At 32.5% G+C, this 27,050-nt stretch overlaps 6 protein-coding genes and 1 long non-coding RNA gene across 15 annotated transcripts in view; 4 read left to right on the forward strand and 3 right to left on the reverse strand.

Moving 5' to 3' along the window:
- LOC108736082 (putative inorganic phosphate cotransporter) overlaps positions 1-2,399 on the forward strand; it is a 43,801-nt gene extending 41,402 nt beyond the window's left edge. For all 3 annotated transcript variants that reach the window (XM_018468374.1, XM_018468372.1, XM_018468371.2), the window contains exons 3-8: positions 387-696; positions 1,086-1,306; positions 1,434-1,583; positions 1,662-1,794; positions 1,856-2,100; positions 2,232-2,399. In XM_018468374.1, coding sequence (XP_018323876.1) covers positions 387-696; positions 1,086-1,306; positions 1,434-1,583; positions 1,662-1,794; positions 1,856-2,100; positions 2,232-2,357 — 1,185 coding nt within the window. In that variant the 3' untranslated portion in view covers positions 2,358-2,399. The remainder of the gene's footprint in view (positions 1-386; positions 697-1,085; positions 1,307-1,433; positions 1,584-1,661; positions 1,795-1,855; positions 2,101-2,231) is intronic.
- A 2,102-nt stretch (positions 2,400-4,501) lies between these two features.
- On the forward strand, positions 4,502-5,536 carry LOC108736131. The gene is made up of 2 exons (XR_001937690.1): positions 4,502-4,928; positions 4,992-5,536. It is a non-coding gene; the product is annotated as an uncharacterized LOC108736131 (long non-coding RNA).
- Positions 5,537-5,672: 136 nt separating this feature from the next.
- LOC108736128 (trifunctional purine biosynthetic protein adenosine-3) lies at positions 5,673-11,540 on the reverse strand. 4 transcript variants are annotated; one of them, XM_025980752.1, is made up of 15 exons: positions 11,183-11,539; positions 10,151-10,398; positions 9,961-10,085; positions 9,053-9,108; positions 8,777-8,990; positions 8,460-8,714; positions 8,162-8,384; positions 7,873-8,095; positions 7,608-7,806; positions 7,295-7,546; positions 7,020-7,223; positions 6,802-6,948; positions 6,477-6,742; positions 6,145-6,402; positions 5,673-6,005 (listed from the first exon to the last, which is right to left on the reverse strand). In XM_025980752.1, the coding sequence occupies exons 1-15, from the start codon at positions 11,351-11,353 to the stop codon at positions 5,823-5,825; spliced, it is 3,024 nt and encodes a 1,007-aa protein (XP_025836537.1). In that variant the 5' UTR covers positions 11,354-11,539; the 3' UTR covers positions 5,673-5,822. The 4 variants fall into 4 exon arrangements, with proteins under 4 accessions (XP_025836537.1, XP_025836538.1, XP_018323933.1 ...); XM_025980753.1 differs by lacking the exon at positions 11,183-11,539 and adding an exon at positions 10,523-10,612; XM_018468431.1 differs by lacking the exon at positions 9,053-9,108 and having other exon boundaries at positions 9,905-10,085.
- Positions 11,541-12,562: 1,022 nt separating this feature from the next.
- Positions 12,563-13,466, reverse strand: LOC112906517 (UPF0472 protein C16orf72 homolog). 2 transcript variants are annotated; one of them, XM_025980756.1, is made up of 4 exons: positions 13,317-13,466; positions 13,023-13,243; positions 12,830-12,907; positions 12,563-12,777 (listed from the first exon to the last, which is right to left on the reverse strand). In XM_025980756.1, exons 2-4 carry the CDS (start codon positions 13,198-13,200, stop codon positions 12,584-12,586), a joined length of 450 nt encoding a protein of 149 aa, XP_025836541.1. In that variant the 5' UTR covers positions 13,201-13,243; positions 13,317-13,466; the 3' UTR covers positions 12,563-12,583. The 2 variants fall into 2 exon arrangements, with proteins under 2 accessions (XP_025836541.1, XP_025836540.1); XM_025980755.1 differs by having other exon boundaries at positions 13,023-13,246.
- Positions 13,467-14,062: 596 nt separating this feature from the next.
- LOC108736129 (translocation protein SEC62) lies at positions 14,063-19,485 on the forward strand. Of its 2 annotated transcripts, none has more exons than XM_018468436.2 (7): positions 14,063-14,306; positions 17,937-18,069; positions 18,127-18,437; positions 18,502-18,689; positions 18,744-18,930; positions 18,990-19,141; positions 19,197-19,485. In XM_018468436.2, the coding sequence occupies exons 1-7, from the start codon at positions 14,271-14,273 to the stop codon at positions 19,318-19,320; spliced, it is 1,131 nt and encodes a 376-aa protein (XP_018323938.2). In that variant the 5' UTR covers positions 14,063-14,270; the 3' UTR covers positions 19,321-19,485. The 2 variants fall into 2 exon arrangements, with proteins under 2 accessions (XP_018323938.2, XP_025836554.1); XM_025980769.1 differs by lacking the exon at positions 14,063-14,306 and adding an exon at positions 17,132-17,374.
- LOC108736130 (UPF0472 protein C16orf72 homolog) lies at positions 14,759-16,534 on the reverse strand. The gene is made up of 5 exons (XM_018468437.2): positions 16,385-16,534; positions 16,091-16,314; positions 15,898-15,975; positions 15,427-15,616; positions 14,759-15,356 (listed from the first exon to the last, which is right to left on the reverse strand). The coding sequence occupies exons 2-5, from the start codon at positions 16,266-16,268 to the stop codon at positions 15,110-15,112; spliced, it is 693 nt and encodes a 230-aa protein (XP_018323939.1). The 5' UTR covers positions 16,269-16,314; positions 16,385-16,534; the 3' UTR covers positions 14,759-15,109.
- A 1,580-nt stretch (positions 19,486-21,065) lies between the features above and the next one.
- LOC108736056 (protein cortex-like) lies at positions 21,066-26,358 on the forward strand. Of its 2 annotated transcripts, none has more exons than XM_018468328.1 (8): positions 21,066-21,158; positions 21,305-21,459; positions 21,636-21,799; positions 21,968-22,182; positions 22,250-22,543; positions 23,370-23,558; positions 25,261-25,405; positions 26,180-26,358. In XM_018468328.1, exons 2-8 carry the CDS (start codon positions 21,305-21,307, stop codon positions 26,302-26,304), a joined length of 1,287 nt encoding a protein of 428 aa, XP_018323830.1. In that variant the 5' UTR covers positions 21,066-21,158; the 3' UTR covers positions 26,305-26,358. The 2 variants fall into 2 exon arrangements, with proteins under 2 accessions (XP_018323830.1, XP_018323829.1); XM_018468327.1 differs by having other exon boundaries at positions 21,636-21,817; positions 26,180-26,356.
- The last annotated feature ends 692 nt before the right edge of the window (positions 26,359-27,050 follow it).

Raw genomic sequence — 27,050 nt, forward strand, 5'->3', positions numbered from 1 at the left:
AACATACACCTTTAACAACCTTTTTCGAATTTCTAAATTAACCGTTCGCGAGCATAGAAGTGACTTCTTTTTATTAAAGGCGACACGACCCTGCGCTATCCTCTGCTTTATATCTATACTACTCCTTCCATCCTCACTTATCTGACTTCCTAGGTATCTAAAATCAGCCACTTCTTCTAATTTTTCGTCTCCTATCTTTATATTCGCCCTTTCCCTACCTTTTTTACCCTTGCATACCAGTACTTTAGTTTTAATTTTGTTTATTTTCATACAGTAATGTTTTGTCAATACCGCTTCCACTTTATTTAACGCTATCTCTAAGTCCTCCTTGCTAGATGCTAATACTGCTATGCACTTATCAGAACTTTTTTCTGAATATTTTGCAGACGTACGATTGGAATGATAAAAGTACAATTTTATCTTCGTTTTTTTGGGGTAATATCGTAACTCTATTCCCAGCTGGATATATAGCTACGAAATATGGACCAAAAATGCCATTTTGTATTGCAACGATCATCTGCTCGATATTTACAATTGCAATACCATTTATGGCCCGATTAGGATCATATGGTGTTATGATATGTAGGATAGTACAGGGGATGACTCAAGGGTTCTTCTTGCCTGGGACATCAAACCTTTTGGGTAAATGGGTTCCGCCGTCAGAAAGATCACGGCTGGGTTCGTTTGTCTATTCCGGTAAATACTATTTTGGGATTCCTTAACCCTTTGGGATGATAAAAATAGAAAAGGTTAGAAATGAGAAAGTATTAAAAAGAACAGGAAAACAGAAGCGCGTCATAGGAATCAATAAGGGAAATATGAACATTGGAGGTTTTTCCGAGCTTGCTGGTTATGGGCTAAGTTGATAAATAATAATAATTGGTAGATAATTCTACCAATATTGATTCTGACCATGAAATCCTGCAGCAATTAATCAATAAGGGAAGGTCCTAAGACATGAAGGATTAGTTAGTGGACCTCCCATTTTAGATTAGACGATCTTTAAACTAACGTTCTTGAGATTATTTGATTTACTATCAAAAGTGTCTTATATAATAATCGTCATAGTTTTGAATAATTTTTAGGGACTATATTGGGAACGGCACTGTCGATGCCTATAACAGGATGGTTCTGTAACAGTTCGTATGGGTGGCCCTCTGCTTTTTTCTTCTTCGGAGGTTTGGGACTCATATGGGTGGTTGCATGGTTCTTTTTGGGGGCCAACAGTCCCTCGGAGCATAAATCGATCAGCATAGAAGAACTGGAATACATCGAAAAGTCCTTTTTCAAAAGCGAAAAACCCAAAGTAAGTACTTAGCTAGTATTAAAACGAAAGAGGTTGTAGAACATTTTGAACATTGGATACGTAGATAAAGCCTAAGGTTTATTATTTCCAGAACTCCATAGTACAATTTTATCTTTTCTTTAATTAGGACATTGAAACCCCTTGGAAGTCATTTCTTAAGTCGACACCTCTGTGGTCCCTTATGTTTGTGCAAATGGCTCATAATTGGGGTTTCTGGATCATGGTCACGGAAATTCCCAGTTACATTAACGCCATGTTCGATTTAGACATTTCTGCGGTGAGTTTTTTTATGTGCAATTGATAACGTAAAGGTATGCTTGTCTGATATTAATTTTAGTAAATTATGTTTTATCAGAACGGTCTTCTGTCAGCACAGCCATATTTCGCCATGTGGTTGTTTTCGTTTGCTTACAGTTTTTTGGCGGATTTTTTGATAAATCGTGCGATTTTTACTATTGGAACTGTGAGAAAAATTCTCAACAGTATAGGTGTGTAAATAATATGTGTCCAAAGATGCAACTGTGTAATGTGAGATTGTGTATATTTTAGGGATGTACGGTCCCGCTATAGCACTAATTTTCCTGTCGTTTTATGGTAACGTTTCTTTAACTGTCACCATGGTACTTCTGATACTAGCTGTAGGACTCAACGCCGCTGCTTTAAGTGGCTTTACTGTGAATCATGTGGACATGTCACCAACACATTCTGGAACCCTTATGGGAATCACTACTGGATCTGCTGTTACAATGGCAATTCTTGGTCCTCTTTGTGTGCAATGGGTTGTTACCGACGAGGTATTTCTCATGCTTTTCTAATTGTGTCAAATATTTTATCAGTTTAATCGAAGGACTGTATTTTGTAACGCAATACAATCAATAGCGGTTGTCCTCAGATATGATATCAAGTGATTGAATTCATTTTTTAGAAAGACACTTATCTCTGGATGATAATATTTTTAACGTCAGCAGCTATACTGATAGTGGGGAATACGCTGTTCGTGATTTTTGGATCTGGAGAGATCCAGCCGTGGGACCCAAGTTATGGTAAATAAATTAGTTACGAAATAAAATGAATGCCCAAAATCGTATAAGAATATCAAATGGAGTTTTGTGAATCTGAACTAAAGGAACCAAACCCAAAATTACTGACAATGCTTTTTGACCCCCAAAGCCTGTTATATATATAAATAGTCAAGATACCCTCTCCTAAAACGAATGAGAACATGTGATTCTAAACCACTAAGGGGGGGGGGGGTTTGGAGATTAGATTGAAGGGAGGTCACTCTTATTTAAGGATAATATAACAAAGAGTAGACGTTCAATATCAAATAATGAAGAAAGGGTTGTGTATTGTGTATGCTTCGCTAAACCACCCATTTATAGAGTTGGAGGTAGTTAGGGAGCCAAGGGTGGGCAGTGCCCACTCTGCAGAACTCATTACCCAACCCAAAAAAGAAAATAAACCGTTTTCGTTCTTTTTTTTGGTAACTTCTTTATTTCTATTTTAAATATCAACTATTCTATATTTAATGGTTCCTTTTCACTTTAAATTTAGCACCATCGTTAGACATCCATCAACTATACTCCACAGTTTGAATTTAATTCCAAAATTTATCAATTTTACTAGAAAATTAGTTGATCTCTAATGGGATTACCAAAATTGACACGTTGGGGTGGTAATCAAATGGCGGGCTGGGCCCCCACACCCTAGCAAAGCTACCTAACTATACTAGGAAAGCCATCCTTGATTAAAGGGAGAAGGGCAAATCTTTCCATTTTAAATAAGTTTAAATTTTGTGAATATTGAACGCCTCTGCTCTAAAAGTAGGCAACCTAAGTGAGAATGTGTATAAAGGGTTGTATACATTATGGAATTATTGTACCTTGGGAAGAAGAGAAAAATGAGAATGTAAAAATAGGGAAGAAGAATGGGAATATAAAGATTTATTTAAATTTAGAAAGTAAAACTAATGAACTAGACTCCATGTTCTCTCATGAAGTAGAGATGATTCAATGGAACCAGTAAAGTCCACTTCAAGAAACTATTCTGGAGTTGAAGACTAAAAATATGAGTTCAGCATTGAAAAAAATTGTTATTCATTAGAAACAGATTTTGAGGAAGGTTTTGTGAACAAAAAGAAAATGCATCGACTACTCAAATCACAACATAAGCTGGATCTTTAAAAAAGGGGATGTAAAGTTAGACACTCAAGTTACAGATGTGTATACAAGGTTGTATACATTAGCACATTAGGGAATTATTTGTAATATAGGGAGAAGAATTAAGAATTAACAATGAATAACATCCACCAGATACGTTTGGAAGCATACACAATATACAGCTCTTTCTTCTCTGTTTGGTGTTGAATATTTACCATTTTCTGTCTTACCCTACAGTCACATTTGATAGTGAGAATTCCCTCAAACCCCAGCCCCTAAAACATACCCAGCCTGTTTGAAACCTTGGGTATTTAACTCCCTTTAGGTTTTTTAAACGTTTTTATGTGGAGTTTTGGGTTTCAGTGTTTTATTTAATGCAAATTGATGATAATAAAAAGGACTAAATGGTGATAATATGAAGATCTCTATGTTAATGAAATTCACTAAAAGCAATATAAATATAATATTTAAATTTTCGGTANCCGTTACTATGAACTCCAGATGAAGCCAAACCAATAACTGCATCCCCGTCCTTAATTAATTGGAGTTTAGGTAACAACTTGTCCTGTTCGACAGCCCCAACAGTGAATCCTGCCAAATCATATTCATCGCCTGAATACATACCCGACATCTCAGCCGTTTCACCCCCTAAAATTTAATGATTTATTAATTAAATAAAAGATAAATGAATGACAATTTTTTTTCATACCAATTAGTGCACATCCAGCTTGTCTACATCCTTCTGCAATCTTATTGAGTATCATAATTTATTTTTTTTAGGTAATACATAGCATAGTTATCTTGTAGTTATTCAAATGAATAAATTATTTATAAAACAAAATAAAGCCTTGATGTATTCATTTAGAACCTGCTTCCCTTTTTCTGCATTGAATTAAAAAACAATTAATATACAATTATAAATATTACACAAACATGAACAAAGTAATTAGGAATATAAAAAAGTTACAAAAAGAACTTTATTAACTTATGCTTTCCTAATACAAATTTTGAAAATTTTAGTGGCACCGCAAATAAAATTATATTTGAAAAAATGGTGGATGCGCCGGGAATCATTGATAATTGTGAGCATTTCAAAATTTCGTACTTTTGTATTAGGAGAGCATAAGTCATGTTGGGTATTTAGTGTTATTATTATTTTCATAAACAAAATCGAATAGGTGCGTTCTTTTTAATGTCCGATGTTGTATGAACTGATTTACTTACAAAAAATTGTTTTCTGAAACTTAAATTGAAAAATATCGTTGCAATTAGTTTATGAGAGCTTTCTAACACATGCTACTATTTGGTTTTAAATTAATTATTCACAATAAACATTTTTAAATCTCAATATTTTATCGAAGCTTACTTAAATGACAGTGGGTTGCTTATGGGTTATGTTGTTGTTTACAACCGCTATTATTGTTACTAAAATTGCTTAAATTTTATTTTAAAACAAGAATTTGGTATGTTTTAAGTATACATTTCTTTTTAAATAATAATGTTAATGGTTTTCGACATATCTGTAGTAGTTCTTATGGATTGTTGAGCTTATACGATGCCATCTCTGCAGTTCCATGATGTCGTCGTTCATTTCCTCTAGAAAAGCCTCCAAATTAGGTTTATGTTTCTGAAAAAATACGTGCTAAACGTATAAGTGTTTAGGCCTACCTTCCTTCTTCAACTCATGAAATAAATGTATCTAATATAGTAATGTGACAGTGTCTGTTATTCTTGAACTGCGATGTGTTATAATTTCAACAACCATAAAATTAATCATAAATCATAAAACCAAAGGCTTGTAGATATGTTTAAATATGTGAGGGCACTTTTTGTTGTCGAAAGTACATGTAGTTATAAAAATTGGCGAAAAGTTAAGTAATCAACGTAACTAGTCAATTGTGATCTTTTTCATTCATTCAGTTATGTGTTCCCAACCCAATCATTATTTATATATTGAAATACATTGTATGTTTTACAATACTTCTTGAATTATAGATCTTTTCTGTATTTATCGTGTTCAGTTACACATTTGTAATGTGAGTAAAAATAAAGTTCTTTTTCTGCCTGTTCAGTTAGTATTTGTTTCTCTTTTTTTTATTCGTTCTACTTAAGGAAATTAATATAGCAATCCTCATTAACTAAGTCACAAGATGAAATACACTTCTTTCTTTCTTACAGCTAAATGTATACATAGTTAAGAAAATTAATTTAAAAGTAAAAAATATCGTTTAATAGACGGTTGTTGAACTGTTCAATTTATACATAGATATATCAAATGTCTAGCTATAAATTACTGTACTGTATTATCAAACAATTACATTACAAAAAAATAATAATGAGCAATTAATTCTAATATTCTATTTCCAGTATAACTTTTTATCAGTACCTAACTTAATTGTCTCTGAAACTAACAAATTTAAAGCGGACGGATATAATTTATGTTCAGCTTCTTTTATTCTTTCAGTTAACGATTCCTCAGTATCGTTAGGATACACTGGTACACACTGTTGAGCTATAATTGCCCCGGCATCTACGTTTTCCTGAAATGAATAATTACTTTTTAAAATTATAATATAAAAGTATTCTTACATTTTACCCCAGGCTCGAAATTATTTAATTCGTTGTAGACTCTTTCATAACAAATTTAGAGCCCCCCATACTAATATAATATGAACTTACCTCTACAAAGTGGACAGTACAGCCTGACACTCGTACTCCAGCTTCCAAGGCTTGTCTTTGGGCATGAGTCCCTTTAAAAAGTGGTAGAAGGGCCGGATGTATGTTCAGCAGTCGTCCTCGCCACTTTCTCACAAATTCTCCAGTAAGGATCCTCATGAAACCAGCGAGACAAATTACATCTACGTTCCTCTTAACTAGTTCTTCATGTACTGCCAAATCAAATTCTTCACGAGTCTTATACTCTTTATTTTGAATTATCTAAAACAATCAAAGACAAACTAACAACAGTACTGCGTATACTTAATTCAAATAAATCGATTTGAATAACTTACAACTGTTGGAATGTCAGCTCTTCTAGCTCGGTTAAGTCCATCCACGTTGGGTTTGTTTGAAATGACGACAACAATTTCTGCATTTATATTCTGAGTTGGATCCTTGGTAGCATTTATTAATGATTGTAGATTAGTACCGCTCCCGGAAATAAGAACTCCAACCCTCTTTTTTGGTTGCAAGTGCTTCAAAATTAGACTAGGGATGAAAGGGCGCATTACTTGCTCCATGGATTTTGTAAAGTTTTTAATATGGACTTTTTCAGATCCTAATAAAAAAGCGTAATTAATTAAAATAAATAATTTGTACAAATGCATACTGGCGTACCATTTGTTTGCACAACTGATCCTATAACGAAGGACTCAGATTTAGGGAAACTTTTAAGAATTTCATCGACATCTTTGTTGTCAACTATTAAAACCCCTCCAATTCCACAATTAAAGGTTTTCAGCATCTCCTTTTCGTTAATATTGCCTTTAGATAAAGAATTACGAATTATTAGCAAAGTAAATCCTTAAGAAAAGGCTTTAAAAGGGGATCCTTACCCACTGCAGCTAACCAACCAAATACAGGGGGAATTTCCCAATTGGTTGCGTCAATTTCTACTTTGTAATTGTTTGATAGAATCCTGGGGACGTTTTCAACCAACCCACCACCTGTTATATGAGCGAAAGCTTTCACTTTTCCTTTCTTCATTAAAGGCAAGACAGACTTTACATAAATTTTCGTCGGTTTAAGAAATTCCTCCCCTTAAACAAAAATACTATTAATTTGGGTCAAAAAAACAACTAACCATTACAAAATATCCAAAGTAACGTACCAAAGCTTTTATTTTCCGAACTAAACGGTGCCACGTCCTCAAACTTTCCTCCTGAAGATAGTAAAGTCTTCCTAACTAAACTGAAACCGTTACTATGAACTCCAGATGAAGCCAAACCAATAACTGCATCCCCGTCCTTAATTAATTGGAGTTTAGGTAACAACTTGTCCTGTTCGACAGCCCCAACAGTGAATCCTGCCAAATCATATTCATCGCCTGAATACATACCCGACATCTCAGCCGTTTCACCCCCTAAAATTTAATGATTTATTAATTAAATAAAAGATAAATGAATGACAATTTTTTTTCATACCAATTAGTGCACATCCAGCTTGTCTACATCCTTCTGCAATCCCAGATATGACCTCTTGAGCAATTTTTAGATCTAAATGTCCACAAGCGAAGTAATCTAGGAAAAACAAAGGCTCTGCCCCGTGGGCCAATATGTCGTTAACACACATTGCCACAAGATCAATTCCAATCGAGCTATGCACGTTTATTTCTTCTGCAATCTATAAATTAAATAAAACAACTTACTTGTAAATAATTTACAAGGAAATAATTAAAATATAATTTACTTTAAGTTTTGTTCCAACTCCGTCTGTACCAGAGACTAGAATGGGATGTTGATAGTTTGTCAATTTCAAGTCGAAAAGTCCCCCAAACGATCCTAATCCTCCAATAACTTCCTCCCTCGAAGTGGCTTTGGTCAAAGGCTTTATATTATCGACAAACTTGTTTCCAACAGCTATATTTACACCACTATCCTGATACGTTGAAGTACCCTGCTTTAAAATTGATCTATAAATAATAAAATATTAAATAATAGAATTAATTATGTACATGATTATTAATCTATCTGGCAACCTGCTGACTCCTTTTTGTGCTATGTCTTTCCTGTATTGTTTGCCATCGAAGTCTATTAAACTGCAAGACAACAGGGCTCGACCAATTGCCACAGGGATATCTCTGCTCAAAGACACTATTATAAGGACTCTTCCTCCATTGGTTACAAACGTATTACTGTCTTTTTGTAATGTTCCACAATGAAATACGAGACAGTTTGGTAAACTTTCAACCTTACTGATTCCTAAAACGAGAAAATATAAATAAATTACCTCTTAACTAATAATAATTAAAAATGCATTTAATAATGTTAATTTACCAGTAATAACGTCTCCTTTTGAGGAACTCGCTGGATAACCACGTGAAGCCAAAACCACACCAACTGCTGTTAAGTTTTCTTTCCATTTCAGTTCCACATTGTGTAGCCTACCTTGGCAACAGGATACCATAACTTCGAGCAAATCGGTCTCTAAAAGTGGGAGAATCACCTCCGTTTCAGGATCTCCAAATCTGCAGTTAAATTCCAAAACTTTTGGCCCTTTTTCAGTCAATATAAGACCAGCATATAAAACACCTACAACAAAACAAAGCATATTAGTTCGTTAAAATAACTAATGGTTTATTTATTTAACATACCTACAAAGTGTATCTTTTCCTTTTTAAACCCTTCAATAGTTTTTTGAAGAATATTTTTGTAAACGAAATCCATAGTGTCGGAATCAATGAGATGACATGGACAATATGCACCCATTCCTCCAGTATTTGGTCCTAAGTCGTTCTCAAAGATCTTCTTGTGGTCCTGAGCAGGCAACAAAGGCCTCACTGTTGTTCCATCAGTAAACGCCAATACCTGAAAGGCAAGCGTATCAAATATTTTTGATATGTAATCATATACAACTAATTTATACTTACTGAGACTTCTTCTCCCACTAGAAGCTCTTCAATTACAACAGTTTCGCCTGCCTCACCATATTTCTTTGCTGTTATAATTTCATCGACAGCTTTACANTCTCATTTTTAATTTTTGGACAAATAAATTGTAATGATAAGAAATGATAGTCTATTAATTTTCAAGAAATCCCTATATAATTTAAATGAATTTTTATTAAAATGTTAGGAAGATTAATTTTAAATCAGTTTCTATATTGCATTGAATAGATATTTATACAAAAATAACGGATGATAGATTAAAAATAGACAAGAAATATCATTATCAATTTTTTTTCTCCATACAAGGACGAGATAGATAATAGTATTTCAAACAGGAGATTCGTCTTGTTATTAATGTAACCTTTTAATTAATTTTAACATCTTTTAAAGTGTACCAGTTGTGTATTAAATTGATAAGAGTAATAAATTAAGGTAAACGCATTAACGAAAACTAGATATTTGTCTGTTGTATAAAAAATAAGCTTGTGTTACCTACCACTTGCTAAAACAATTGATTTAAATACATCCCAGTTGTTGTTCTGTGTACAGGATAAGTGAACGATAATTTTGTATTCCAGATGAAGAACAGTTCAAGCACAGCAGATAGGTTCATCCCTCGTCGAAGGGGGAAAGATATGGACCTATCTAACTATCTTGTTAGTTCATCAACTCAAAATTACGAAAATGGAAGTGGTACAAAGAGCGATTGGCAAAAACGAATCTACACACAAACGTAATAATTAATTAAATTAAATAAAATGAACATTACCTACTGAAAGGCAAGCGTATCAAATATTTTTGATATGTAATCATATACAACTAATTTATACTTACTGAGACTTCTTCTCCCACTAGAAGCTCTTCAATTACAACAGTTTCGCCTGCCTCACCATATTTCTTTGCTGTTATAATTTCATCGACAGCTTTACAAGCCTCTTGGACATTTTCAGCGACTACCACTCCCTTGCCTGCAGCTAATCCGCTTGCTTTTACCACAAGAGCAAGAAAATCGGCCCTAAAACAAACATAATATAAAATGAACAAAATTAACTTAATGTACAAAATAAAAAAATTTCTTACGATTTGATAAACTGTTTTGCTTTATCAGCATTAGTAAACGATTGCCAACGTGCTGTCGGTATAGAATACTTGTCCATGAAGAACTTTGCCCATTCTTTGTCTGCTTCAATTCTTGCTCCATTTTTCTTGGGACCAAACGTGGGAATTTTATATTCATCCAAAACGTCTGCTATACCTTGTGAAAGGGGATCTTCTGGGCCCACAACAACTAGATCGACGTTATTCTTTTTACACCACTCACCTATTTCCTGAAATGAAAATTAAATTAATTATTAGATCTTACAAAAATATATTCCTAGCAATTATACCACACAGTTTATGAAACAAGTAAAATTATAAATAAATGTGGAATATTTTATAAATGTATTCTACCTAACATTCAACTTAAACTTCTGATGTTTATTAGAGTATATGTAGAATAACAAAGACTTCAGAACTTCTGTTATACATACATATTATTTAAATTATTATAACAAAATTAATTATGTGTTGCTCAAAAATTGTTGTGCTATTTATAGGAATTAAAAACTTCTTTTAAAAACATATTTGTAACAAACATACGTATTACATTTTATCAGCAAACAGAACAAACATGTTTCTGAGCAACATGTGCTAGAATAATAATCAGTAATTATTGCTTAATTAAGTTACGTTCCTACTAAATAATATTCATGACGAAAACACAAAGATAAAATATTTTAAAAGTGTTGAAACCAACAATCTGCCATGATTTTGTTTTGCTTATGCAAAGGTTAAGATAAAAGTGTTTATACATGATGCAAGACCCCTTGCAGCTTCAATCAAGAATACTAGATTAGATTATTTCTTCATATACAAATAAAATTTTACTTTTTAATTAATGTTTGCCTAACGTTTCAAAATACTGCTCTTATTCCATTTACAGGTTGATTCTAAAATCAAAATTAATTGCAGTTATTTTAACTGAAGTTATATTTTAAATTAAATTAATTGAAGATGGATTAACGAAAGTCTGAAGTTGTAATTAATTAAAGACTTCCATAAAAAGCTCACCTTGAAGTTTTTTAAATTTAGGTCAACATTTTTGGCTTTTGGTACAGTTTCAATTCCAGCACTGCCAGGACACACAAATATTCGTTCTAATTTATCGTTTTGTGATATTTTCCAGACAATAGCATGTTCTCGTCCTCCACTTCCAATAACTAATACGATTTTTGTCGTCATTTTAAAATGATCTAATTAATTACAAAAATAATGTACGAACCGTTGGTAGTTTAATGCAGTAGGAAACGAACTGGATACTGGAAAACGAGAAGATATGTAATAACTAAATTGTTTTCTTTAAAAAGGATTTCAAAACATGATAAAGATTTTAATGATCAACAAGTGTTAAAAAATAGACATATAACCCCACAAAACTGGTAAATAACGTGCAAACCTTACAACATAACCATAGAATATCACAATAGAAAACAAAGCAAATTATACAAGGATCGCCAAACAATTTTTTTTACTGAATAAAAAGACGTGAATAATAATTCTAAAGTAATCTGATACAAAAAAATGTTACTTACTGCTACTATAATTAACATAATAAATGAAAATTACGGAATATTTCCTAGCATGTTTGTAGAAAATATTCTTTAGCTCGGATAACATTTCGTGAATAGCCCCTGTAGAAAACATGCAGATTCTTTAGCGCCAAATTTGAAAATTAGCGTAAATGTGTTTGTATCATTATATTAAATATTTACAAATTTGGATATTCGAATAAAATAACAATGTTCCACTTAAAATATGTAATAGAGTAAACAATTATTCAATTGTGTTTTTTAGCGTACGTGAGACGTGTGGCTGATCGTTCCGCACCCTTTTTTAATGAACGTAGAATGACGAGATACACAACATTCCAAATGTTTTTATTTTTTTAACAACTAAAAAAAGGCGATTTCTCACTTTTGATTGTAAATCAAAAGGGGAGGGTAAATTAGAAAATAAAATCTTTTCTTTATATAATATTTCACCCAACACTGGTTTTCGTCTTTGTATTTTCAAAACTGCATTTCTAATGAAAATAAAGTAATTTAAAAAGATAATGAGCAAAGACGGTTTTTTGGTAATGAACCCTAAGAAGGGTATTAAAAAACAGAAATAATGTAATCAAATCGATTTTTAAATCAAATGAAAGGTATCATTTAATTACTTAACAAAATGATAAAAGTAGTATAACTCTATATGAAAAAACATCTACTTATAAATTAAAAAAAAATTAATTCCAATACATTAGGTATCGTGTCTAAAGCACATTTTTTTTATACATACAACGTTTCCTCTCAAAGATTAAGTAAACTAAACAACAGAATAGTATTTGTTAAGGTTCTTGTTTTTTTTTCTTTCTTTTTAAANAAATTTATAAATGAACAATCTATTGCAGAACTGTGTCAAAAATTATAATTACCTATGACTTAGAGAATGGTGATAATGGCTATTTGTTTTTTGTACCGGTTTACCAGCTAAATATGCTAACAGATCTTCCCTCTTTATATGACGTCTCCTCTTCTTTGCCCAATTAAATAGTTCTATGTTCCTCTTCTGATAACCACATTGAATAGCTACTTCACTCGTATTTCTCAAGACATCACAAGAATCTAAAAGTAAATAATTTTAAAAATGGACAAACAGTAATAATAATAATATTACCTTTATAAAGGGTAGTAATCGATCCTGCTGCAGTTTGAAATGGAGCCCATAAGGAAGAAGGTTCACTTGAATGTCGGTCTTAAAGAACATAAATGTCACTTAGATTTTTATCATTACTAATAGAAATCTTTAGCACTGGTATATTACATCTTACAGAAGAATAGTAAATAAATAAATACCTACATACACATACCTTTATATAGTTGTGCAATCGCTGTTGCAGAGTCCTGAAATGAAGCCCATATTGTTCTATGTGCATTATCTGTTTCTGTAATCAGTAATTGTTCATAATTTGGTTGTTCGTCAACGGATGTGATACAATGTTGTTCCCAGTTACTTAACCATGTTTCGGTATCACTATCACTGTTCATTTCTAGTTAAACGGACAATTTTAGGAAGAATTAAGGCTTGCACCTGCTGAAAAACATAACCACAATATTACGTCCCGTCACACTTATTAATAAATTGTGAATATATTTATACGTACATTGTACTTATAATAATGTGACCAAGTTAAAAGTTGTTTTTCTTGAAATTTATCAATTAAAAACGATTTTTAAGTAGATAATCTGACATTAAACTTAACAAAAGCTTCGACAGTGACTGAAGAACTGTCACTGCACCAGCTGTCAGCTGTCATCACGGTCACTCACTACCACAGAGAAACAAGAGAGAGCATATCATAAAAATAACGACGTGGTTAGAGACACGCTAAGCTACACATAACATTTAAATTACATTCCTGACTGTTACTTTTAAATTATATAGTTTTTTCTAGGGTGGCGGTCAAATAATTAAGCAACTTTATGTTTTTTGAAACGTTTCGGCTTATTCAACCATCTTCAGATTTTTGAAATATTACTGTTTGTACACAGATATTAACTGTTTCTAAACATTCTTTCATGTTGAACTACTGCATATTGTACATAAATAAACAAAAAAAAGAAAGAACTATATCGGCCGCAAATAGAATTGAGCATTCATATATATTTATGAGTTAACATTGCTACTGATTGCATCTACTTTAGCGTGCCCATTGTCACAGCATAAAAATAATTATTTTTATTTATTTGATAACTACCTTTATCTACTTAATTAAAGACACAAATTTAAATTAAAAGTAATGTCTGAAATCATTAAAACATGATTAATAATATGCTAAATTGAAACACTTGAAAGTTATCTATGGCTTGGAACTATAGATAAGGCATCAACCTTGAAGTCAATGGTTGTATGAAAGGAAATTTTATTCTTTAATTTAAGGTTATGCAAATGTTGTTAATTAATGTTATAAATAATGAGTAGTGCTTGTTAACTGTTAAAAATTGAACGAGTACGTATTAAGTGCGTGGTTTAAATATTTACGTTTTAGTTAAAAATTGCGATTTTAGTGTCGGTTTATTGATTTATTCTACAATAACTACAATTAAGCACGAAAAATATGACGGATAGAAAAAAAGGAAAGAAAAGAAAAGAGGTAAAAATATCTTGTGCATTCTTTAAATTTTTGTTGATTTCACAAAGCTTGGTTTATGTAAAACTTCAAAAATTTTTTTCAAAAGCAAAGGTCATAATTGCCAACTAACAATATGTTTCACTTATGCACACATAAAAGGTTAAAAAAATGACCACGTAATTACCGTTTTTTTAATGTCTTCATTGCTAATATTTATTTAATAACATGGAGGTAATTGTTTAACAAACTGTAATAATTTTGTTTATTTATTTCTCACTTTTGATTGTAAATCAAAAGGGGAGGGTAAATTAGAAAATAAAATCTTTTCTTTATATAATATTTCACCCAACACTGGTTTTCGTCTTTGTATTTTCAAAACTGCATTTCTAATGAAAATAAAGTAATTTAAAAAGATAATGAGCAAAGACGGTTTTTTGGTAATGAACCCTAAGAAGGGTATTAAAAAACAGAAATAATGTAATCAAATCGATTTTTAAATCAAATGAAAGGTATCATTTAATTACTTAACAAAATGATAAAAGTAGTATAACTCTATATGAAAAAACATCTACTTATAAATTAAAAAAAAATTAATTCCAATACATTAGGTATCGTGTCTAAAGCACATTTTTTTTATACATACAACGTTTCCTCTCAAAGATTAAGTAAACTAAACAACAGAATAGTATTTGTTAAGGTTCTTGTTTTTTTTTCTTTCTTTTTAAATTTAAATTAATAATGAACATTATTGTTACATTTTTTACACGCCTACAATGTAAAGATTAAAACGATGTGCTGTTAATAATTTTTTCCCTATTTTTTTTTCACATTAATTTGGGCCTTTTATGTTGTGATGGGCTGCCCATTATGACATCAGATGGACTTGCAGGACGTTTACAATGTATAGCAAATTCGCCATTAATAAACGCACACAATTCCGACCCTTTGGGACGTTTTGATGACGGTGAACGGACCAGTGCTTCCCTAAACGTATTTAATTCAGAATCGCCAATACTTGCAGGTGAAGCTACACCTGGAGGTGGTGACAAATTTCGAGGCTTAGGCGACGTTCTAATAAGGAAAAACAATAAATTTATAAATGAACAATCTATTGCAGAACTGTGTCAAAAATTATAATTACCTATGACTTAGAGAATGGTGATAATGGCTATTTGTTTTTTGTACCGGTTTACCAGCTAAATATGCTAACAGATCTTCCCTCTTTATATGACGTCTCCTCTTCTTTGCCCAATTAAATAGTTCTATGTTCCTCTTCTGATAACCACATTGAATAGCTACTTCACTCGTATTTCTCAAGACATCACAAGAATCTAAAAGTAAATAATTTTAAAAATGGACAAACAGTAATAATAATAATATTACCTTTATAAAGGGTAGTAATCGATCCTGCTGCAGTTTGAAATGGAGCCCATAAGGAAGAAGGTTCACTTGAATGTCGGTCTTAAAGAACATAAATGTCACTTAGATTTTTATCATTACTAATAGAAATCTTTAGNTGAATAGCTACTTCACTCGTATTTCTCAAGACATCACAAGAATCTAAAAGTAAATAATTTTAAAAATGGACAAACAGTAATAATAATAATATTACCTTTATAAAGGGTAGTAATCGATCCTGCTGCAGTTTGAAATGGAGCCCATAAGGAAGAAGGTTCACTTGAATGTCGGTCTTAAAGAACATAAATGTCACTTAGATTTTTATCATTACTAATAGAAATCTTTAGCACTGGTATATTACATCTTACAGAAGAATAGTAAATAAATAAATACCTACATACACATACCTTTATATAGTTGTGCAATCGCTGTTGCAGAGTCCTGAAATGAAGCCCATATTGTTCTATGTGCATTATCTGTTTCTGTAATCAGTAATTGTTCATAATTTGGTTGTTCGTCAACGGATGTGATACAATGTTGTTCCCAGTTACTTAACCATGTTTCGGTATCACTATCACTGTTCATTTCTAGTTAAACGGACAATTTTAGGAAGAATTAAGGCTTGCACCTGCTGAAAAACATAACCACAATATTACGTCCCGTCACACTTATTAATAAATTGTGAATATATTTATACGTACATTGTACTTATAATAATGTGACCAAGTTAAAAGTTGTTTTTCTTGAAATTTATCAATTAAAAACGATTTTTAAGTAGATAATCTGACATTAAACTTAACAAAAGCTTCGACAGTGACTGAAGAACTGTCACTGCACCAGCTGTCAGCTGTCATCACGGTCACTCACTACCACAGAGAAACAAGAGAGAGCATATCATAAAAATAACGACGTGGTTAGAGACACGCTAAGCTACACATAACATTTAAATTACATTCCTGACTGTTACTTTTAAATTATATAGTTTTTTCTAGGGTGGCGGTCAAATAATTAAGCAACTTTATGTTTTTTGAAACGTTTCGGCTTATTCAACCATCTTCAGATTTTTGAAATATTACTGTTTGTACACAGATATTAACTGTTTCTAAACATTCTTTCATGTTGAACTACTGCATATTGTACATAAATAAACAAAAAAAAGAAAGAACTATATCGGCCGCAAATAGAATTGAGCATTCATATATATTTATGAGTTAACATTGCTACTGATTGCATCTACTTTAGCGTGCCCATTGTCACAGCATAAAAATAATTATTTTTATTTATTTGATAACTACCTTTATCTACTTAATTAAAGACACAAATTTAAATTAAAAGTAATGTCTGAAATCATTAAAACATGATTAATAATATGCTAAATTGAAACACTTGAAAGTTATCTATGGCTTGGAACTATAGATAAGGCATCAACCTTGAAGTCAATGGTTGTATGAAAGGAAATTTTATTCTTTAATTTAAGGTTATGCAAATGTTGTTAATTAATGTTATAAATAATGAGTAGTGCTTGTTAACTGTTAAAAATTGAACGAGTACGTATTAAGTGCGTGGTTTAAATATTTACGTTTTAGTTAAAAATTGCGATTTTAGTGTCGGTTTATTGATTTATTCTACAATAACTACAATTAAGCACGAAAAATATGACGGATAGAAAAAAAGGAAAGAAAAGAAAAGAGGTAAAAATATCTTGTGCATTCTTTAAATTTTTGTTGATTTCACAAAGCTTGGTTTATGTAAAACTTCAAAAATTTTTTTCAAAAGCAAAGGTCATAATTGCCAACTAACAATATGTTTCACTTATGCACACATAAAAGGTTAAAAAAATGACCACGTAATTACCGTTTTTTTAATGTCTTCATTGCTAATATTTATTTAATAACATGGAGGTAATTGTTTAACAAACTGTAATAATTTTGTTTATTTATTATTTATTTTTACACACGTTTCTTATCATAGGATCATAAAAGTACCTTTTATCCAGTTTGGTCTACTTACTTAGGCTACCTTATTTCCTCAATATCCCCAGATAAAATAAGTTTACGAATAGACGAGGACTTTATTATCAAATATTTTAGACAAATTTATGGTTTATTGAAGTTACCAAAAATAAGTGATGATCTCAAAACAACTTATTGATTAATAGAAGCAGTTTACTTGTTTATCCTTCAATAATGTTACATAATTGTGCTAAGAGTTTTAGAGAAATAAGTATATAAAGCAGTAATGTTTTGTTAATAGGAAATAACTACTCTGGACGAAACAACATCAGAACATCCCTCAAAAGATGAAGTGTCTATTGCAAAATGGATGAGAAGTAATGTTCCAATAAAAAAGACAAAATTTCTAAATCATAATGTGGAGTACTTTACTGGTAAATTATTAATTTTCCTTAAAAAACAATTACAATTGATATATGCCATATTTGCAGCATCTAAAGCAGTTGATGCCTTAATGAGCTCTCAGTGGGCAAGTGGTGATGAACCATTGTTTACATGTAGAGAAGAAATTGTCGAGTTTTTAAATGTGATGTTGCTCCATAAATTCTTCCATAGAGCTAGAAAAGTTCCTGTGTCGGAACAAGAATTGAAATTGAAAAAAAGTTCCAAGAAGAAAGACGGAGATTCTGAAGACGACAAGAAAAAGGAAACAGACGTGACTACTAAAGGGCAAATCAGAGAAGAGGAGAAAGTTGGAACGGATGCTGAAAATACTAACACAGAAGGCAAAAAGGAAAGCAATGTAAGTTGAATAAATGTAGACATATGTAAAATTACAAAAAGAATACATTTTCTATTTATTTTAGAAGGAAAAGGATAAAAAGAAAAGAAAAATTAGATTAGATATGCATAATGATCAAAGGTTTGTAGATGGTTTAGATGCTTATGTTTGGATTTATGACCCTATTCCGTTCTACTATTGGATTTGTGGCACGCTTATGGTTTTAGGAGTCATAGGGGTATGTCTCTTCCCACTCTGGCCGCCAACTGTCAGGTAACATTAAGTAATCCATCTATGTTTTTGTGAAATTATAATTTTCTTTCACAGGCTTGGTGTCTACTATTTAAGTGTAGCAGCGGCTGCATTTTTGGTATTTATAATAATACTAGCCTTCCTTCGAGTATTTATTTTCTGCTTCGTTTGGCTTGTTACTCTGGGTAGACATCACATATGGATTTTACCCAATCTTACTGAAGATGTTGGATTTTTTGCATCTTTTTGGCCACTTTATATAGTAAATTAAAACGTTAATTCGTTTTTAGATCGTGATTGTTAATCATTTATATGTTTTAGTATGAGTATAAGGGTGACAAAAATACTAATAAACAGTCATCGAACACCAAATCAAAGGATAAACAGTCAGACGATGAAAATGACGACAAAACCGAAGATGAAAAACCTTCTAATGACGACCAGTTGCCTTCAGAGACCGGCCTTAGACAAAGGTAGCTCTCACTAGTTTTAAAACTGCAATGTTGTTTATCGTTTGTAATTTTATAGAAAGGGCAAAAGAAAAGCTGTGGACGATGGGGCAACCCAGTCGGAGAGCGAAAGCGAATCGAGCCAGAGGTCTAGTACTGGAAAGGACTTCGAAATTGTTGATCAGGATGACATAGAAACGTAGAATAGGTTGTTAACTTTTCGATATTATTAACACTGGTTATTATGGAAAAACAGATTAATTCAAATATATATTATATACTATGAAAAATATTTAAGAGATTGTTAGAATAAATGCAAGCACCGTAAGAAAATATCTAAATAATTAATAAAACTGATAGAACAAGATCTGACTTTCTATTTAAATTCCATTAAAACAAAACTATTTGTACCGTGAAGTTCTAAGTGATTTTTGTCGTTTCAATAGCGAAAATAAGGCATTCATAAACATAAACAAACGTTATCAACAATTATTAAAAATACTGAAAATCTGTGCGAAGGCGCCAGGATAATTCACAATAAATACCATAATTCAGCTCAAAGTTAGGCTTAATTAAAGTAGAATGATAAATTTTCACCTCTAAATTATATATATTTCACTCAAAGGCACTTAAGAGCACTAATTTAATATTTTTTACAATTAAACTAAAACTTATATATAATACATAGGCAACCCAACATACAGCAAATATTACAACTCAATAAAAAGTACAAAGAAAATAATAAAATAACTTTTCTACGTGAAACTCAGTACAAATCCTTAAAAAAAAACAAAATATTACGTAGAAATATTTAAATGATTAGCAACAATTTTATAGACATACAGTAAAGTTTATTAAAAAGGGATATTATTAAACATACGCCTCCACTGTTAAAAAAGCATTAAGTTACTAATTTAAACTGTTTAGTTAATAATTATGTAAACTACCGTTCTAATGTCGAATATTAACTATCAATTTATGAATAATTCAATATACATAAACGTTGCCAGAAAACATTTACCAAAAAAACTTTACCCAAAAGTTTGGTGGAGGCGCCGCGACCGTTTAAAAACCATTGGGACCATCAAATGCTGCGCATCTTTTTTAATGATTATCACTTTTTAAACCTAAGTGACAACTTTTTTTATCCTAAGGATGTAACGACAGCTTTTTTATGTTTCAATATTTTAGTAACATACCGCAAGGTATCTAGCTGACACCGCACTCGAAAACCGTAGGCACCATGAGATTCTATGTACTTTTTTTACGTATTTATCACCTATTAAAACTTACTAAATACCTTCCATCTCCTAGCCTTTCCACGAGCGCCTTTCTATGTTTCAATATTTTACTTATTTTAGTAATACTGACACCGAAAGGTAAATGGTTGACACCGCACTCGAAATCCGTAGGCACCATGAGATTCTATGTACTTTTTTACGTATTTATCACCTCTTAAAGCTTACTAAATACCTTCTGTCTCCTAGCCCTTCCACGAGCGCCTTTTTATGTTTCAATATTTTACATGTTTTAGTAAAACTTCATGTATCAATATTTTATGTATTTTAGCAAGTGCTATTAAACTTATAACGGCCGTTTTATTTGTTTATACAAAGAGACTACAAATATATGGATTTAGCGATTTTTTATAAAAACTTATTCGGATTTTTTTTGTTCTAGTGGTGCATTCTCATTTTTAATTTTTGGACAAATAAATTGTAATGATAAGAAATGATAGTCTATTAATTTTCAAGAAATCCCTATATAATTTAAATGAATTTTTATTAAAATGTTAGGAAGATTAATTTTAAATCAGTTTCTATATTGCATTGAATAGATATTTATACAAAAATAACGGATGATAGATTAAAAATAGACAAGAAATATCATTATCAATTTTTTTTCTCCATACAAGGACGAGATAGATAATAGTATTTCAAACAGGAGATTCGTCTTGTTATTAATGTAACCTTTTAATTAATTTTAACATCTTTTAAAGTGTACCAGTTGTGTATTAAATTGATAAGAGTAATAAATTAAGGTAAACGCATTAACGAAAACTAGATATTTGTCTGTTGTATAAAAAATAAGCTTGTGTTACCTACCACTTGCTAAAACAATTGATTTAAATACATCCCAGTTGTTGTTCTGTGTACAGGATAAGTGAACGATAATTTTGTATTCCAGATGAAGAACAGTTCAAGCACAGCAGATAGGTTCATCCCTCGTCGAAGGGGGAAAGATATGGACCTATCTAACTATCTTGTTAGTTCATCAACTCAAAATTACGAAAATGGAAGTGGTACAAAGAGCGATTGGCAAAAACGAATCTACACACAAACGTAATAATTAATTAAATTAAATAAAATGAACATTACCTACAAGACACTCATTTATATACAAGATGTCACACCAAAACATTAACGATAAAATTGTTATTATTATATGTACTCCCATTGTATTTTTAATTCCAATGCTGCCTAAAATATTTAATACTTTTTAGTTTATTTTATTGTAGATTGTGGTCTTGTATGTTTGGATTAAACAGGAAAGATGTGCTAAAATTTTCAGACGGTGCCCATTCTTCTCCAAAATATGGCATTGTACCTAACCAATTGTGGCCAGTTAAACCGAGAAAAAAACCGGTTATTGGCAAACCAGTAACGATACTGGACATGCCTGGTATAGAATTTGATATAAGTATGTGAAAAGTTAACAATTTTAATATTGATTGTCATCTTAACGCCATCTGTTGGAATATTATCGTATTTAGTCGTTGTACTTCTGAGCTAATTCGTTAGATGGCGCTTGGTACAGATAATTAACGGTTCTCTTAATATTTACTTTAAGCCTTTTCGAAGATGGACTGGAGTAAAAACGGCGACCTGGCGTGCATTCACGAACACGAAGTCTACGTGTGGCATGAAAATATACAAAACGCATTTAAAATAACAGAAACTGGTAAAAGAGTAAACAATTGCATAAAATGGAATAATACAGGAACGCGGTTGGCTATGGGTTTAAAAATGTCCAAAATTGCTATTTGGAACGTACAACAGGAAAAGGTACCATCAACAGCATAAATAAATCAAGAAACAAGCAGTGATTCAATTTCTTTTTATGATATTTCAGAAAGAAGTAGAAGTCACTTGTGTTTGCTGTCCAACATACTGCTACATCACCTGCCTCGTTTGGACGAAAGCGAATAAATTAATTTCCACATGCTCGCGCGGTTATATGACCCTGTGGACCAAAAGACTGTCGCTCCTTCGACAAATTATGGCCCATTCAAAGTTCATAACCTACGTGGATATTTCTTGTAACGAAACTTACTTAGTTACTTCCGGTCTGGATAATTACGTTCGAATTTGGAACCTAGCACAACTTTCGGAAATTATTAAATTATACATTTCGGTAAATGTTAAGGTAGGATTACTTTTACATACTTATTATAATACGCTTTTTATTGTTAAAAAAGCATTTAGTTACTAATTTAAACGTTCAGTTAATCTTTATATAAACTATCATTCTAATGCCGAATATAAACCATTTATGAATAATTTAATATACATAAACGTTGCTAGCAAACATTTACAAAAAAATTACCCTAAATTTTGGTGGAGGCGCCGGGACTGTTTAAAATAGACCGTTATTTAACTAAAAAGTATAAGTATTTTAAAACAGCACTTAAAAACCATTGGGACCATCAAATGCTGCGCATCTTTTTTAATGAATATCACTTTTTAAAAGTAAGTAATTACCATCTTTCTCCTAAAAATATAACGAGCTCATTTTTATGTTTCGATGTTTTAACCATTTTAGTAATACAGACACCGGAAAGTATCAATTTGGCACCGCACTCGAAAACCATAGGTACCATGAGATTCTGCATACATTTTTACATATTTATCACCTCTTAATGCTTACTAAATACCTTCCATCTTCTAGCTTTTTAACGAGCGCCTTTTTATGTTTCAATATTTTACATGTTTTCGTAATACTGACACCGGAAGGTATCTAGTTGACACCGCACTCGAAAACCGTAGGCATCATGAGATTCTATATACTTTTTTACATATTTATCAGCTCTTAAAGCCTACTAGATACCTTCCAGCTCCTAGCCTTTCAACGAGCGCTTTTTTGTTTTTTATGAATATTTGATTGACACCGCATTCAAAACCGTATTATTCGTATACTTCAGTGAGAAGCTGACAGTTACCAAATAAGTGCAAGTACAAAGTGTTCATTGCAGGGTCTTAGCTTTCACCCAACGCGGGAACCCTTCCTCGTTCTGGGATTGTGTGATGTCGATTACAGGAAATGTAAAAGTTCGTTGATTTTGTTTAACGTACTAGTAGAAAACTACATTGCTCGTAAGGATTTTCCTCGAGGAACCTTTATCGATGCTCTAAGTTTTTGTCCTTTTTCTGGAGAATTAGTGGTATGTATACTATTACATATTTATTAATAAATAAATCATAATTTGTTAGACAAGCACATTTTTTGCCACTCGAAGGCTTCTTCCACATCTTTACAGAAGCATAATAAAAATGTAAATCTTCTCTTCTCAAAACTTCGAGATATAATCTTCCCCCATATTTTTAACGCAGTTCCACTGAAGATGTCAGCTGAGACAACGAGGTTTAACCTTCGCCCACATAGTCAATGCAATATCACTGAAAATATCAGGCGATCTTTCTAGGTGTTATCAACGCAAACTTCGAGGTATTCCCGCTTATTTAACGCAGTACCACTTAGGGTGTCAGCTGAAACTTCGAGGTGTTGTTAACTCAAATGTTAGCAGTGACTTCGAGGTAAAAAACCTTCTCACGCATAGTTAACGCAGTTCCATTGAAGATGTCAACTGAGACATCGAGGTATAACCTTCACCCACATTGTCAATGCAATACCACTGAAGATATGAGCCGAACCTTCGAGATGTTGACAACGCAAACTTCGAGGTTTTGTCAGTGTAGATGTCAGCCAGAATCTTCGCCCACATAATTAACGCAGTTCCACTGAAGATGTCAGCTGAGACTTCGTGGTATAATCTTCTCCTTAATTTTTAACGCAGTTCCACTGAAGATGTCAGCTGAGACGATCTTTCTAGGTGTTATCAACGCAAACTTCGAGGTATTCCCGCTTATTTAACGCAGTACCACTTAGGGTGTCAGCTGAAACTTCGAGGTGTTGTTAACTCAAATGTTAGCAGTGACTTCGAGGTAAAAAACCTTCTCACGCATAGTTAACGCAGTTCCATTGAAGATGTCAACTGAGACATCGAGGTATAACCTTCACCCACATTGTCAATGCAATACCACTGAAGATATGAGCCGAACCTTCGAGATGTTGACAACGCAAACTTCGAGGTTTTGTCAGTGTAGATGTCAGCCAGAATCTTCGCCCACATAATTAACGCAGTTCCACTGAAGATGTCAGCTGAGACTTCGTGGTATAATCTTCTCCTTAATTTTTAACGCAGTTCCACTGAAGATGTCAGCTGAGACATCGAGGTATAACCCTCACCCACACTGTCAATGCAATACCACTGAAGATATCAGCCGAACCTTCGAGGTGTTGTCAACGCAATCTTCGAGGTTTTGTCAATGTAGATGTCAGCCAGAATCTTCGCCCACATAATTAACGCAGTACCGCTGAAGATGTCAGTTAAGACTTCGAGATATAATCTTCCGCCGCATCTTTAACGCAATGCCACACAGGGTGTCAGCTGAAACTTCGAGCTGTTGTCACCGCATATCTCAGCCGTGACTTCTAGGTAATACGTTCGCCCACATGATTAACGCAGTACCACTGAAGATGTCAGCTAAGATTTCGAGGTACAACGTTCGCACACATTGTCAACGTAGTACTACTGAAGATCTTAGCCGAACTTTCGAGGTATTGTCAATGTAAACTTCGAAGTAACGCAGATCTCAACCCTGGCTTCGAGGTAAAAGGTTCGCCCACATGATTAACTGAAGATTTTAGCTAAAGGTTCGTAGTTTAGCCTTCGCCCACATTGTTAACGCAGTACTACTAAAGATGTCAGCCGCAGTCGCCAACGAAACATCTGTACCCAACAGTTCACTTCTATAATTTAATGTTTAATAATTTAATAGATTCACTTTTCTATTTATCGTTAGGTAAGTTACTATTTCTGCAAAGAGGATAACAAATACGACTGTGAGATTGCCGTCCATTCCGATTTCGATACAAAAGTGGATTGTATGAAATATCATTCTGATAGAGTTGTTTGCTTAATATGGAACAAGAACACTCAAGAACTAGGTAATATATGTGTAAAATAACAGTTAACTATCTGCTTAAAACACACAATCCGAACTGTTTCTTGTCCAGCATGAATATTTAATTGGAGCATTTTATATTTTACTCGATTTGAGCAATACAAGACACTCATTATAAAGTTAGCTGTGTACAATTTTCATGTTACATTGCACAGACCAGTTCTGATAGTTATTTTTATTAGAAAATTGTATACATGCATTTCCTCTTTAACACACATTAAATAAAGTGTGTTCTACTCAATATGCAGAAAAAAAGAGATCAATAATAGGTTTTTCGACCTAATGATTAAGAACAGTTTGACTGTAATTGATTAGGATAGTAAGAATGTAAAAATGGTTAGCCCAACAAGATAAAATTCTCTAATTGATGCATTATTCATATCAACACAATATTTTACTTTTTAAGAACGAACATTGGTTCAATTTGTTATTAATCGTAAATACTACTTCTACATGACGTCTTTTCTTACTCTACCTTTTGAATTTCTTTTAAGTAGTGATTACTTGCGCTGCGATAAGTGATTGAACTGAGTCTGCGCTAGGTGTTGGTGAAACAGAAGAGTGGAGTCGGGCAAATGTTACTGCGCATGCGATACTTCATTTATTACGTCACACGTCAGCATCAGTTAGAGCACGCTATCACGTTGCTTATTGCAGTTATTTATTTATATTTATAGATGCGGTTTTTATTATTATCAAATTTGTAAAATACATCAACGTGCCTGTCAGTAATATATTCTGTTTATGTTCGTTTTAGGAACGGCAGGGGTAGACGAAGATTTATGCATTTGGGACTTCTTGGGCAAAGCCAACAAACAAGTCCCAAAAAAGCGAGAAAAAATTCAACACAGTCCTTTGAATATTTTAGAATGTTTCAAATAATTATAATGTATTTATTGATAATATTATTGTTTGTTATTATATTGTTGTGATTTATTGTAATATAAGATGTTAACATGTACATATGTATGTAAATGGTATATTTGAAATAAATTGTGTGTTTTGTTTACCGTTTTATGGGGTTGTGTAAGCAACTAGGAGGGAGATGGAAATTATCATTGATGAAACTAACAACGACAATGCAGGAGATGGTAATAAAGTATCAATTGTTAGATAAGAAACTAACTTCTGTTGATAAATTAAGTTTGAAAAAGAAAAAAGCGTAGTATAGGTACAGGCCAGAGCTCGAAACCCGCGGCATGCTAGCCGACCGTCGATACCTTTCGGCCATTTACACGTTTATATTTTTGTATTGCGGCATCACTGCGGCGCATGTACAAAGGTCACCTAGTACCTAATATAATATTTCTATTGAGAATACGGGCAATGCTGCACGTCTGTCTTTATAAATACATATATAATACAAACATATTTTTAAACTGTATACAATATGCATGTATCTAATACGTTGTCGTGTTTTAAGCGCGCAGTCGGACTTGAGGTAAAATGTCCAAGAAGATAACATTATGTCCTGCCGAGCTGCCTGCTGCTAGATCAACCGTGAAGAGCTCGAAGCCTTAATAATTACTGCTCTTCAAAGGCTAATAAAAATAGGGACTGGTTACAAGTTTCTAGCTGCTTACTTGCTTTACTCTTATTTCGTGTTTCCGCGGTCGGGTCCGCGGCTG

Source organism: Agrilus planipennis, unplaced genomic scaffold (assembly GCF_000699045.2).
Source record: "Agrilus planipennis isolate EAB-ADULT unplaced genomic scaffold, Apla_2.0 scaffold8, whole genome shotgun sequence".
Classification (NCBI taxonomy): domain Eukaryota; kingdom Metazoa; phylum Arthropoda; class Insecta; order Coleoptera; family Buprestidae; genus Agrilus; species Agrilus planipennis.